Consider the following 14,961-nt stretch of genomic DNA (forward strand, 5'->3'; position numbering starts at 1 on the left):
GGGATCTTGTTCTTCACCTGCTTGTAACCTTGCATGGACTTCCAGTGGCACTTAGAATATCAAGTGCATTCCTTACCAAAGGCTAGAGAGCCCTACATGTTCTATTTTCAACTTCATCTCATTGCACTCACCCTTTCCCACTGTATAATTGAACTACTCTGTCTCAACGGTTGGTTGGTAAAAAGATGATCAGGTCTTTCATGACTGGGTTTTTGCACATGTTATTTCTTGTTTCTGGAATGTTCCTGCTCTGCTCCTTACATGCTCTTTGCATCCTTTTTCAGCTCTCAGCTTGATGGCTATCCTCAAGAAGCTTGTGGCCACTCTAAGTAGGACCTTCCACTTGTCCTTGTGTCATTCCACTCCCTTCTGTCTCATGTTTCTTAGTTATACACTTATCAGTCCTTGTAATTGTTTGTCTCCTTATCAAGAATGCAAGGACATGTCTGTTTTAATCACCACTGTATACCCAGAATCTGTTACACCTTCTGGCATGTAGCAGTTGAATAAATGAATGAAATCTATACATACATTGCATTTATGCTATTGATATTGCTGTGTCCTGGAACTATTGAGTACGTAAATGAAGGAATTGTGGGAAAGCTTTCTTGTGGAATAGAAAATCTCTTTTGATTAACATCACAATTTGGTAAATTGAGAAAACAAAAAACAATATACCAATGGGGCATTCATGTATAGCTCCAGGTTATGACTCATTTGTTGGTGTATTTTTGGATTCACAATAGAACAGAGATTTAGAGCTGTTCCTTGAAGTTCGTTGTATTGAGATAAGTAAAGCAGTCAGATTTCTTTGAAAATAAATGCTTCCTAGCTCACTTTATTTTCTGTAATATTCTGCTGCTCTTCCTAAATATGAGAGCCTCATAATTATGAGACCTATTACTATGGTAAGGCTGTCAAAGGCAGCAAAATGTCTTTCTGTTTGGGAGAGTAACATAAACTTGATATGCGTGGTGGGGAACAGAAGGTTGCTCAAGATTAAGTAAGAATCTGTGTTGTCTTAATGAATAGAGGCTTCTCAAGGAGCTGATGCGAGGGTTACTCTGTGGGGTCAAGTGTGTTTTGTTGTTTTTTGTTAACTTGGGTTACTAATTAATTAATTGGTTAATGTTATACAGAGTTGGATCGTATGGTTTGTCTACAGCTGTAGCCCTTTGCTGGGGTTAGTGGCGTCTGCATGTATGTATGACACTTTAAACAAATAAAAAAATATAATTCCAAGGTCCTCTCCCAGCCCTACTGATAGAAAACCATGGGGATGTGAGCCTAGTCTTATGTATTTTTTAAAGTTCCAGGTTAGAACTATTGGAAAGATCTGATTGCCAGTTTAAAGGGTTCTTCAAGCAAGCCTGGAAATCTGTATAGTTAAAAAAGATTTTAAAAGGCCTGTATATGTTGAGTTCAAATTGTGGATTAGCACGTGCCTGGTCTTAATGACCTTAAATGTTTTCCCGAAATAACTGGTCTTGATATGGCTTTCATAGGTCATTCGGTCCAGGTTCATTTTCCACACAACCTATTTTTGAAGATACTTATGGGAAAAAAGTGTGTGACCTCTCTTAGTAACCTGTTAACGTACTTAAAAACTCTTTCTGTTATTGGTTTTCACATTTAGGTGTAATGTACTTAATTAAAATGTAAACTCACTTGCCTTTGGTTTGTTCTCAGTGAAAGTATGTAATAAACAGACGAGGGGTTGGCCAACGACTGCCTGCCACCTGTTTTTGTATGGCCTGAGAACTCAGAATGGTTTTTACATTTTTTTATGGCTGATGAAAAATCAAAAGAAGGATAATTTCTCATAACACATGAAATTATATGAAATTCCAATTTGCAATTTCCACAAATAAAGTCTTATTGGAACATAAGCACACTCATTAGTGTGCGTATTGCCTGCGGCTACTTGTGCTCTACAGTAGCAGAGTTGAGTAGTTGGAACAGAGAGCTTATGGCCTACAAAGGCTAAAATATTTACTATCTGGCCCTTTACAGAAAATGTTTGCTGACCTCTGTTCTAGATGAGATGCAGTCTTAATAAATGAATCCTTCATGTTCCTAAAGGCACTTAAGAAGTATCTTAGGTTGTATATAGTTGCTGTTGGCTATCTAAGCCTCTGTATTGTATGTTATTTGTTCTACTGTCTACTTTTTGAACATTTTTCCTATTGGCACATTCAGTCCATCAAATATTTAAGAGATTAATATATGCTAAGCACTTTGGAAACAGTGAAGAACTAAACATGCAGTGCTAGCCATCACAGAGTTGACTTATTGATGTTTTTTTCTTTTATTTTTTTTTAATGTGAGTGTGCTTGATATGGTGAGGAAGGGAAACTTGTAACAAGTGGAGAAGAGGAAGGTTATTGTTATGGGGTGTAAAGCAATGCATTACATTACTTTTGGAAGTCGTTGAGCCCCTGCCATTAATTCTGCCTATAGCCTGAACCTAGAGATTAACATCTGGAAACTTTCTTGAAGTAAAATCCTCCATTTACTTGGCATAATATACTCATGTTTGAAAATTCTGCATTTCTTGTCAGTAGTAGTGCTATCTAGTTAGGGGAAGAGTCAAAGTATGGACTATATAGTGATTCAAATCTTAGAAATATTAATTTTTTTTGCTGTGGTCACTGTTCAAAGAATGTAGTTCTTTAGTGTTACATATGATACTTTTATCAAAATTACTAAGCCTTCTCTTGCATTTATCTGCAACATTGATTATTAAATATTAATTGTAACTTTGGGGTGGTGGTAGGATATATGATTTGATTGAAAGGGCACATGACTGAGCTAAACAGACCTGGATTTGAATTTTAACTGAATAGTTTATTAGCTACACTCGTATTTTTAACTGCTGCTAGTTACTTTTTTCATCTGATAATTTGGGGAATATTGTCTACTTTATGAGGTTGCTGGGAAGATTCAATGAGATAACATTAGGCTCAGAACTGAAGTTGCCAGGTATTTTAATTATGCTACCTTGTTGAGTATGTCAAGGGCAAAATTAGATATTTACCTGGTATTACAAGGCAACATCCTAAAATTACACTGTAAAAAATATTATTTAAAACAATATAAGTGATTTAATCAGAACTCTGGCATTATTTCGTGATGCAGTTGATTCTTAGAATACTGCCACTTTAATAGAATAAGAATTGAATGAAAATCTCTATTAAATTACTAAAAATAGGAAATTAATTGATATAATGAAATAAAATGACACTTGCATAAATATCAAAAAAAATGCAATAAGTTTGATTTCCTTGCTTTTAGAAAACATAGGCACTTTTTTCTTTTTTTTTTTAGCAATTTGTTTTTGCCTTAGGATATCAATGGTTGGCTGAGTAGTTTCCATGTTTCTTTTGCAGAAAGTTCATTTTATAGACCACTTAGCTCTTATGCTTAGAAACATTTCCTTAATCCTGTATATCAGTGTTTGGCTAACATATAGTGGGGCTAAATGATTTGAGATATTTTCTTGGACAAGTATCATTTCTAATACTAATGTATTATTTCTATACATTTGCTTCTGCAAATGTATGTAAAAATACCTATAAAAAAGTATGCAAATGATTTGCCTATTAGATATATGTTGAATATTTTTTCTTTGTACTCTTTTAATAGCTACTTAGTAATCCACTACCCCCCTCACCTGGATGATTTACTGTAGCCTCCTAACTGGTCTTCCTGCTTTGCTTTTGCCCATCGCAGTTTTATTTTCCCTTGGGAGACCAGAGTGAACTTTGAAAAACCTAAATCACAGATCGTGTTACTCAGTGGCTTCTCAGTGCACTTTGGATTTTACTCTGCATCCTTATTGATCTGGTCCCCACCTCTCTTCGTGGTTCCCTGACTTCTAGTTTCACTGGTGACCTTTTAGTACCTTTACCAAATAGCTCATTCTTTCCTTTGCACTTGTTCTCTGAATGGAGTGTTCTGCCCTATCTTACCTGGCTAGCTCCTCCTCTGTTCAAATCACCCCCATCACCAAGTCTTATCTAGAGTAGCCCTCTTCTCCCACCAGTCACTCTATTCCCACCTTATTTATTTTCTTTGCAGTAGTTATCCTTAAATTGTCTTGTTTTTATTGCTTAATTCTGTAACAGTAGAATGCAGCTTTACCAGATATATGACCATGCCTCTCTGACTCTCTTATTCACTGTTATTGCAATGCCAGTAACATAAAAGGTGCTTAAATATTTGTTCAGTAGATGAACATATATTCCGTTTAATGGATAAATTATTTTTTATTCGCTCTCTTGTTGATGCACATTTGGGTAATTTCCAGCTTTTTCTCTATGAATGCTTCACCGTGCAGACCTCTTGGCATGATTCTTTGAACACATTTCTGTTATAAAAATGGAATTTTTAAGTCAAGCGTATTTACACTTATATTTAATGGATAGTGCTAACTTACCCTCCTAAAAGTTTCAGCCAGTTTAACTATATCCTTAACAGCAGTGGGTATCATTAATCTTTTCAATCTTTACCAGTCTCGTAAGCAAAAATAATAATAATAATAATAATGTTTTAACTGAAATGCTGATACGTAACTGTTTTTTTATTTTATTTTCATTCCATTATTTTTGCTATACAAAGTATAGAGAATAATGTAGCAAACAGCCATGTACTCACCACCCAGATTGACAAATATAATTTTGCTGTATTTGTTTTACTGAAAAAAAAAACAAAACACAAAAACTGAGAAGTTGAGGCCATCTTTAATACCCTTTTCCATCCTATTCCCTTTGCCCCCAAGTATTAAAAAGCTGGTATGTTGGGGGCCGGCTCCATGGCGTGGCGGTTAAGTGTGCGCGCTCCGCTGCGGCGACCTGGGTTCGCATCCTGGCCACGCACCGAGGCACCACTTGTTGGGCCATGCTGTGGCAGTGTCCCATATAAAATGGAGGAAGATGGGCACAGATGTTAGCCCAGGGCCAGTCTTCCTCAGCAAAAAGAGGAGGATTGGCATGGATGTTAGCTCAGGGCTGATCTTCCTCACACACACACACAAAAAAGCTGGTATGTATTCTTTGTACTTTTACTAAAGTGTTGTTTACTGAAGTGTTGTTTTGTTTTTTTAACTGGTATAAAATTATATTTGGAAATTATAAAAATGTGCCTGTGATAAAGGCTATTCAGTATATACTTTCAAATAGCTATGTTTTAAAATATCAATCTTTTTGGTTGCTTATGTTAATATAAGCTGGAGAAAAACAGTGTCTACTTTTTGTAGTAATTTGTTCTTAGAGTGAATAAAGTGAAAGTTTGTTTTAAAACATTCTCTTTTTTTCCCTGAAGGATCAGGACTATTTTAGGATTGTGTCACCAAAGATTCTGTGTGAAGTTACTCTGGTGAGACTATAATATATGGTAAATGTAAAGGATATTACCTTAATCTAATTATTTAAATAGTAAAATCATATTCTCTGACATACAGTTGGCTTAAATGTGCTGTATTAATGATTATTCAAGGGGCTTCTTATGCATAACATATACATGCACTCCATAAAAATATAACTGCATCAAAAATCTGGCAAGCCAAAAGTCTACATGTAGCCAAAAAAAAAAAAAACTTCAGAATTTAATCTTCTCAGAATTTAGAAAAATTTGCAGGGTGGAATGTTGATATATACATTAGATGGGTGACATAGTATTAAAAGTTGTCTGAGATAAAAATCGATGCTGATAAGCCCTTGGCAGGCTGGCCACTACTGCAGTGCCTTCTGTGAAAATTCTATCAACTTATCCTGCATCAGTATTTTGGAGCTATGTATCAAGGCCTTAAAAGTTCTTACCCTTTAACCCAGTAGTTGAAGCAATCCTCAGGTGGAAGAGAGGTGGAAGAAATTAAGAGAATTATTTATATGCAAAGATGTTTGGCATTGTCTGAAGAGCAAATTAAATGGGGAAGGACAGACTATTCAAGAATAGGAGATATAGTTAAATTATAGTATAGATATATAATACAGTATAGATGATAATATTTTATAAGGGTCTACAACACAAGGAATTGATTTTTATATTAAAAGAATACCTAACAGTAAGTTTCATATAATACCAAATATATCAAAATGTCATTAATTGCATATCATTATTATGGAACAACAGAGAAAAGTTTTAGACTAGGCATATATTATTTTATGGATGGGGTAGGAAAGATGGTAAAATGAAGGAAGAAAAGAGATCATTTGGCGAACATCCTATCCTAATTTTTCCTAGCCACAGAGAGTTCATATTTCTATTGGCCATTTTTATACCTACATATTTAAAGGTAATACCAAGGGCATTAATGTTAGGTGTTTTGGAGGAGCAAAAGTGTCATTAGATGTTTGTGTTTTTATTGGCCAGTCTAGGAATACTCTTCCCAGAACACACACAGTTGAGGAGTAAAAGCAGAAGGGAAGTTAGAGTGAATTGTGACTTAAAAAGTGTTAGTGTTGAATGAAAAGTGCTAGAACAGGAAGATCTTTTTAAATGGCGAGGTTTTAGTGACAGTTAATAAAAATGCATATATATGTGTTTTTAGAATTACAAAATAAATTTTACTAAGATTTTTTTTTAATCCCTGAGGATATATCAAAAGTTTATCATGCTCCTGAAATAGAGTTCCATGTTCTTACTTTAAAACAATAAATAATTGACTTTGGTTCTTCCAGTACAGATCATTGGAAAACTGAATTGTTAGCATGAACTGCTACTATAAAACTGTGGTTTTATAATAGATCTGCTTTATTTTTAGATAGCAAATTTACTCCGAGTTAGTAATACTCAAACTTTTTGAAATTTAAGGTAATTAAGATAATTTCGTCCTGATGGGAACTAGAGAAATAACTTGACTATGAAATCTATATCGTGTCAAGAATTCTCATGTGGACTTTGACAAAGGCCACTTAAAGTACAAAAGGTGAAGTAGAGGCTCCAATGCTCATTGTGAAATTGAGTATCAGCTAGTAATGCTAATCTTTTGTATTAATATTGTGGTATGTAAGAAAATACCCTTTTTTATAGTCACATAAGGTACTAATGGATGTAATTCACTTTAAAATCATTCTGTAGGAAGGCACAAATATGGCACGATATTAACAATTGTTAAGTATAGGTGATGTGTGTGTTTAATTATATAGTGTGTCTACTTTTCTGCATATTTGAAATATAATAAGAAAAAAGAAAAACCTAGCATCCTTAAGTGGTCCTATTAGAAAAGCTGAAGGAAAAATTACTCATAGTAATACTTTGAATCAGCTATGGTTCAGGATGAACTCCCTACTTAGAAATTAGTATATATAAAGATATTTATTTTTCTAAACCTTTATAGAGTTTAAATCAGAAATAGCAAGATGAATATTGAGATATTCTTTACAAAATACGTAATTTGAAAGATTATATGTTTAAATAGCAAAAAGAAAAAAAGGAAGGATGCATGTGTTCACTACCGCATTAGTCTGGATAAGTTGGCCATCCCCCAGCACGCTCGTCGTCAAAGCACTCTCCCCCCTTTAGCTTGATTGGTGCTTAGTAGGCTTTCCCCATTTTTGTTTCTTATAATTCTTTCTGAAATGCCTGTTAGTTGGAGCTTTGATCCCCTGGATCGATCCTCTTGTTTCTTCTTTGGTATTTTGTGTGTCTTTCTCCCTTGTGCTCTAGGAGTTTTCTCAACTTTAGTTACCTATTGAATTTTTTATTTTTATTTATTCTCTCCAATCTTCATGAGACTAATAAATTGAAACATTCTGTTTTCTTCCCCAGCCTACTCCTATTTTTAAGTTTTGTTTCTGTGGAGTCAGGTTTTCCTAAGTGTTTAGTAAGCCTTGGTTGATTGGGGGCTCATTGGGCCCTTAATGATTGGCAGGGCGTAGTGGAGGGGAGCCAGCCCTTGGCCTGAAAGCTCTGCACAGAGGAAGAATGAGGAAAGCTTTCCTTTTGTGCAAGATTCTGCCTAATTCTGTCTAGACAGTATATTAAATTTCTTTAGTGAATAATTTTCAGATTTTTGGTAAATTTGGATTTGTCTGCAGAGCAGTGTAGGGGTTAGTTGGTATATAGATCCCCATTTTCACTTACATTGCAACTTTGCTTAGGTAAATCCCCATTTTCACTCCTACTTTTTACTTCTCTACCTGCTGATTGACGCTTGCCCTCCCTCACCTCATAGGGTTGCAGTGAAGAGCAAGAATAATTTTTAGGTATGTTGCATAAATTTTAAAGTGCTATAAAAAATAAATAGTATTGAAAAGTCCCCAACATACAAATGGATATAGTAAGTTTGGAACATGAACTTGCTTTTTTCCATAAAATCGTTATAAATCATGGTCAAGTTTCAGCCCACATAAACAGATTTTATCCAATAACATGGCTAAAATGTTTTGCCTTTGCATCAACAACAAGGAAACAAGACTATAAATTTTTTTTCCTTGAAGCCAGGTATATCAAAGAAATTCTTAAATAGCTGCACAGCCTATAAACATGACTAGTTGGTTTCTGGGCCCTGTGGCATTGGCCAAAGGAGGAGCTCAGTGTAGAACATGTTTTAAGTCCCCTCTCCCAGAAATATACGGGGGGCTGGAGTGGAGAACTCATTTTCCAGCGAGGTGGAAAAGTAGCTAAAAGGGTAGTCATAAAGATAGGCAAAGGATACAAGCTAAAACACAGCATCAGCAGACAAAGAACCTGGGTTTCTTCCAGCATAGTGTTTATTTCTCAAAGTGTGGCCTGCAGATCACTACTTGCTGCAGCATAGAATGTTCATTTAAAAAGCAGGTTTCTATGCCCCACTCTAGTCCTATTGAATCAAAACATTAAACACATAATCCTGCTTAGTAAATTACTTTAAAATATAAGATTCTTGTTGACAGGAATCACCTTTACTATTTTCTGTCCTTCATTTTGCCTTGTACGTAAATTGTCGATTGTTTCTACTGTGGACCCTGAAACAATTGTATCCACAACTCTTGTCAGCTTTAGGTGTCAAGTGATCTTTGTGATTATAAAAATCCAGTGTTGGAAGAGCAATTTTAGGAATAATCAACACATGCTTCCTTTACATAGAGCAAATAGGACTTGAGAGTGCAGTTTCCAACTTTATTACATGTAATAACTCCTTTGTACGTTGACAGAAAATACAGTTCACACTTAAATATCTTTGTCCATATCTTTGCACATTGGTAAACACTCAGTGTGTTAATTTGTAATGCGGGATGAGCTTGTTTAGGGGCAGATTTTGTAATAAAGGAAATTTTGTTATTAGGAATAGCTAGAGGCCGTGAGCCCTTAAACCCAAACTATTCATTTGTGAATAGTTCCCTGTGATTCAGTGTTTTCCTGAACATATATTACACAATGAAGCCAAAAATGCAGACATAAATTAGATGCTAAGATTTGTAAATATATATGAATGATTAATTTTTTTATACTGATCAAAACATTCCAGTCAATAAGACTTGTATTTATAGTAAATCATTGCTATAAAATTGAGCTTAGAAAAATTTTACTAAAAAGGTGCTTTTAATTTGTGTTGCAAACTTTTCATTTGACAAGGAATTTTACTTCTTAGTAAAAAATGTAAAATCCACTGTTCTGATCCAGTCACCTAAATCCGCTTTATGATGGTATTTTAGATGGCATCATATTATATCAGAAAACAATTGACCTGTTTAATGAAAACTGGTGTTTTTTAAATCCCATTGGACCCTCTGCTGTCCAAAGAGGACCTATGAATTTTTCAGTGAGAGAAGTTGAAAAGAGAGAGGCCTTTTGGTACTGAAGGAAGAGCTGATTGTCAGTAGTTTTCTTCCCCTTCCCTGGCTTTCATTACTAGAGTTTTTCTGCTTTCTTCGTGGTCTTCAATAATTGTGCTTTTTGGTATCGTTGAATGTCTGTAATTTATATTTCTACGAAAAGAGGTGCTTGTTAAAGAGTAGTTTTCACTTACAAGTTCAGCAGTGATGGAACTCTGGATGAGGTGTCTGGAGGAGACCATGAGGTCTGCATTTTACTGTATCACATGGTAAAAGAGGGTATAGGGCTTTTTGTGGATATAGTCTATGGCGTTTAGCAGGCCATCCTAGTATGAGTATTAAAATCAAATTAATTTTAAATTCTAATGACTATTGATTAAATCTTCTAGGGTATCTGAAGTACACCATACAGCAGTTTTGAAAATCCTGCGTGGACAATGGCTACCCAAGGTTTGTATCATAAGTCTTTAGTTACTCAATTGGGGCTCTGCTTCTTTGCCATTAACCCAGTCTGGCTCAGATCCCCCTGCTTTCCTCTCTCCCTGCTTACTTGTCAGGCTACCTTTTGCTCCATTTTCTGCTCACTCCTCCTAATGGCTTGGTGAAATAGCAAACAAGCCACCAGCAGGAATCTAGTCTGGATGACTGCTTCTGGAGCCTGGATGCAGTACCATTCTTCCACTGATTCAGTGAGTAACTGTTAGGTGGTCCCCCAAGAGTGTAGATATTTCATCACTGAGCTAATCCTGGCTATCATTCTGTTATTCTTGGCTGTCTTTCAGATTTGACTTTATTTTTAAAAATATTTCTATGGGTCATATCACAGGTTTTTTTTAAATTAAGATAACATTTCCATGGTAGTAATGCTAATGGTGCTTGATTTTTTTAGCTGATTTGATGGAGCTGGACATGGCCATGGAGCCAGACAGAAAAGCGGCTGTTAGTCACTGGCAGCAACAGTCTTACCTGGACTCTGGAATCCATTCTGGTGCCACTACCACAGCTCCTTCTCTGAGTGGTAAAGGCAATCCTGAGGAAGAGGATGTGGATACAACCCAAGTCCTGTACGAGTGGGAACAGGGATTTTCTCAGTCCTTCACTCAAGAACAAGTAGCTGGTAAGAATATTTTTGCCTTACTGAAAGTCGGAATGCAGTTTTGAGAATTAAATAGTTATTCTTTTAAAGTTAGTGTGTAAGAACTTAAATAAAATGGTGTGGTAAAGAAAAAGGAGTGATTGCAATGTCACCTTCACCATTTAGGGTAGCAAATATTCAGGTGAATGCTGAACTATGGATAGTGAGTGTTGAATTTACCTTTTCCAGATATTGATGGACAGTATGCAATGACGCGAGCTCAGAGGGTACGAGCTGCTATGTTCCCTGAGACATTAGATGAGGGCATGCAGATCCCATCTACACAGTTTGATGCTGCTCATCCGACTAATGTCCAGCGTTTGGCTGAACCATCACAGATGCTGAAACATGCAGTTGTAAATTTGATTAACTATCAAGATGATGCAGAACTTGCTACACGTGCAATCCCTGAACTGACAAAACTGCTAAATGATGAGGACCAGGTAAGTAATGACATGGCCAGCTTTTTAATCTGCTTTGAAAGAAACTTTCAAGGAAGTAGTTTCAAAATGTCTGCCTAGTATCAGTATTTGAAAACTAATGACGTCTCTTAATTCCTATACATTATAGGTGGTGGTGAATAAGGCTGCAGTTATGGTTCATCAGCTTTCTAAAAAGGAAGCTTCCAGACACGCCATCATGCGTTCTCCTCAGATGGTGTCTGCTATTGTACGTACCATGCAGAATACAAATGATGTAGAAACAGCTCGTTGTACTGCTGGCACCTTGCACAATCTTTCTCATCATCGTGAGGGCTTGCTGGCCATCTTTAAGTCTGGGGGCATCCCTGCCCTGGTGAAGATGCTTGGGTAAGAAAACATGGTCAGACTGCTCAAAGCTAAGAAGGAGAAGAGTGCAATCACAACATTTCTGATGAGGGTTTTTTCTTCTTCCCAGTTCACCAGTGGATTCTGTATTGTTTTATGCCATTACAACTCTCCACAACCTTTTATTGCATCAAGAAGGAGCTAAAATGGCAGTGCGTTTAGCTGGAGGGCTGCAGAAAATGGTCGCCTTGCTCAACAAAACAAATGTTAAATTCTTGGCTATTACAACAGACTGCCTTCAGATTTTAGCTTACGGCAATCAAGAAAGCAAGGTAAAAGAATTGTTCTGAATGTAGGTGTCATGGAGCATTGGAGACCACCAGTGTCACGTCCTCCTGTGGACTCGTGCAGATTGATTGTATGCCTCACCCTTTGTATGTATCCTAGAAAAGATGGACATCTCTATTCTTTTAAACATTTGAGTGTCTATATGTAAAGCACTGTGCAAGGTGATAGAGATATAGCAGGCAAGCTTCTCTTAGAGCTTTCATTCTTGGGTGGGAGATAGACACTGAAATAATAGCCTAATTACTATTTAATGCATGCGTTAGGAGGAAGTACAGGGGCTCTGAAAGCATGTGAGTGAACCAGACCCTGTTTCGAGCATTCAAGGAGACCTCTTGGAGGAGGTGACAGTTGAGTTCAGCTCTGAAGGATGAGAAGAGATTGACTAGGTGAAGGTCAGGAAGAGGAAATGGCATCTTTGAAAGTCCTGCTGAGGAAGGAATATAGTGAGTTTTAGAAATTCAAGAAATACAGAGTAGGGAAGAAGAAAAGTTTGAGGTGAGACTATTGAGATAGGCAGGGCAGATCCTGCAGGGTTTTGTATAGAACATGTTAAAAGAGCAATGGGAAGCAATCAATAATTTTCAGCGGAGGCATGAAGTGTTTTTAGAAAATTTGTTTTTAGAAAATTGGGGTAGAGTTGGGAGATAGAGGCATCCAAGGAAGTCAAGGGCAAGAATGAATGATTATTTTATGGTATCTCTTTTTAAGGTGGATATGATTAGGAAAAGCAAAGAGCCAAATCATTAGGGGTTTTAAGTGCCCATTCTGGTTTAAATTTTCAACAAATCATCTTTGATATAACTTTCGTATCTGGGCATTACTGTTGCATACCGACATGGTTTTTTTTTTTTTCCTTTTTGCTATGATCAGTGTGGAAAGAAGAAAACTGGCCCAGAGTTGATATATTCTTGGTAGGACTGGGATGCCTATATTTGAGTGGAATGCTGTAGAAGGAGGGGTTAAATAGGGCCCTAATATGGGGGTCTGGGTAATGGGGTTCAGGAGTACATTTAAGCCAGTGGCAAGCTTGCTGAAATTTTTGTATAATAAAATAGGTAGGTAATATAATATGACATTTTTCAGGCATTTGACCAAGCTTCCTGACTAACAATATATATACGTGTCTTGTAGCTAATCATTCTGGCTAGTGGTGGACCTCAAGCTTTAGTAAATATAATGAGGACCTACACTTACGAGAAACTACTGTGGACCACAAGCAGAGTATTAAAGGTGCTGTCTGTCTGCTCTAGTAACAAGCCAGCTATTGTAGAAGCTGGTAAGTATGTGTGTCTCTATTCTGAGTTCTCATGTGTACAGCATCTGCAGTTCTAATTTGATTACCTTTCTTAGGAAAAGGGTAATAGAACTTGACCCTAACAGGCTGAAAGTAAGTGGTCCTATTTAGTTTGCAGGCAAGATCACATTCAGACAAAGTATGTTATGCTTGACACCTGCATTGGTGCTATGTAAGCCTAATTTAGGCAAAATTCTTATTACCCATCAAAAATGTTGGCTAATACTTGGCTTGATAAAATTTGTTTTTAATTTTGGTTTTGGGCAAACTCCCAAGATTTGCTTTGCTAACAGACTTGTGATTATATAGGTGAAATTATGTTGCAATAAATTTTATTAAAGTACAATTGTATGTAGCAAAGTGATTCCCTTGATTTGTTAGTGGATGCTCATGAGCAGTGTTCTGCACTGGTATTCTGTATTCTTGTTTTGGTTTTTGCTGAGGAAGATTGGCCCTGGGCTAACATCCATGCCCATCTTCCTCTACTTTTTTTAATGTGTGGGACGCCTGCCACAGCATGGCTTGATAAGTGGTGCGTAAGTCCACGCCTGGGATCTGAACCTGCAAACCCCGGGCTGCCAAAGCAGAGTGTGTGAACTTGACTACTACACCACCGGGTTGGCCCCAATATTCTGTATTCTTAGTGAACAAATGGTCTAAAGTGTAAAACAGTTTTTTCTGTTCCCTGTAAGTATTTTTAATGAAGCAACTTGTATGTGGTAGTTTATATTGTTTTCATGTTGGTGACAGAGGGAAGGAATAGATGGTCCACGTGAGGGCCTCCTGTTTTTCTGTCATGAAGATATAGTTACTCTTCAACTACCCAGCATCCTTTCTCCTTTCCATAACCCACTTAACAGCATTTACCTGGACTCTCAAACCAAGCTTCAAATCAAAACTGGAAGAGGAAAAATATAAAGGCATTTAATAGAAGAAAATATTGGGAGTAAAGTGTAGGGTCGGTAACAGCTATTTTTTTCACTAGTTGAGAGTAATTTTATTTGAGAAACTATGAGAGAGAGGGGGATTATGATTGCCCAGGATAGCTGCTGGCAGTGGGACAATAGGCATGGGAACAGAAGAGTGTGGCTGAGTTCATATAGAACAAGGGGATGTAAATTCTGCTAGCTATTCCAGAAATATCTGGAGTGCTTGTGAAAAATACAGGTTTTTAGACTTATTTAATCAGAATCCCTGGAGTGTTGAAGTTACGAAGGTCAGTAGGTAGCTGGAAATGTATGGGAGTGGAGGCCTAGGAATCTTCATTTAAGAAGTTCCCCAGGTTATTCTTATGTTGTTCTGAATTTCAAGCACTGTAACAAGCACATAGTATACACTGGGTAACAGAACATGTATGCTCCCTATATTTATTCTTACAGTCTGGTGAGGGTGACAGAAATATGCAAAAAGATGGGGTGATTACAAATTGGAATGAGTGTTATGAGAGAAACAAACAGCAAATAGTGATACAGAATTAATGGGGAGAGAAGGGGCTTCCCTGAGAAGGGGATGTTAAATGGGATTGCAGGATGAAAAGGCACCTACCTAGTATCTATATGAGAAGTAGGGATTCAGCACTTTCCAGGCAGAGGAAAGAAATATCATGTGCTATGTCCTGAAGGTCGGAAACAGATTGTTGAGTTCTAGGTGCTGAAGAGA

The 14,961-nt window shown here is 36.8% G+C and overlaps 1 protein-coding gene across 2 annotated transcripts in view; it reads left to right on the top strand.

The window, feature by feature from the left end:
• CTNNB1 (catenin beta 1) overlaps positions 1-14,961 on the top strand; it is a 37,212-nt gene that overhangs the window by 13,255 nt on the left and 8,996 nt on the right. For both annotated transcript variants that reach the window (XM_087430784.1, XM_087430785.1), the window contains exons 2-7: positions 10,148-10,208; positions 10,648-10,875; positions 11,083-11,336; positions 11,464-11,702; positions 11,791-11,992; positions 13,140-13,284. In XM_087430784.1, coding sequence (XP_087286910.1) covers positions 10,196-10,208; positions 10,648-10,875; positions 11,083-11,336; positions 11,464-11,702; positions 11,791-11,992; positions 13,140-13,284 — 1,081 coding nt within the window. In that variant the 5' untranslated portion in view covers positions 10,148-10,195. The remainder of the gene's footprint in view (positions 1-10,147; positions 10,209-10,647; positions 10,876-11,082; positions 11,337-11,463; positions 11,703-11,790; positions 11,993-13,139; positions 13,285-14,961) is intronic.

This window comes from Ceratotherium simum, chromosome 5 (assembly GCF_057802395.1).
Source record: "Ceratotherium simum simum isolate JZ-2026a chromosome 5, ASM5780239v1, whole genome shotgun sequence".
Lineage (NCBI taxonomy): Eukaryota > Metazoa > Chordata > Mammalia > Perissodactyla > Rhinocerotidae > Ceratotherium > Ceratotherium simum.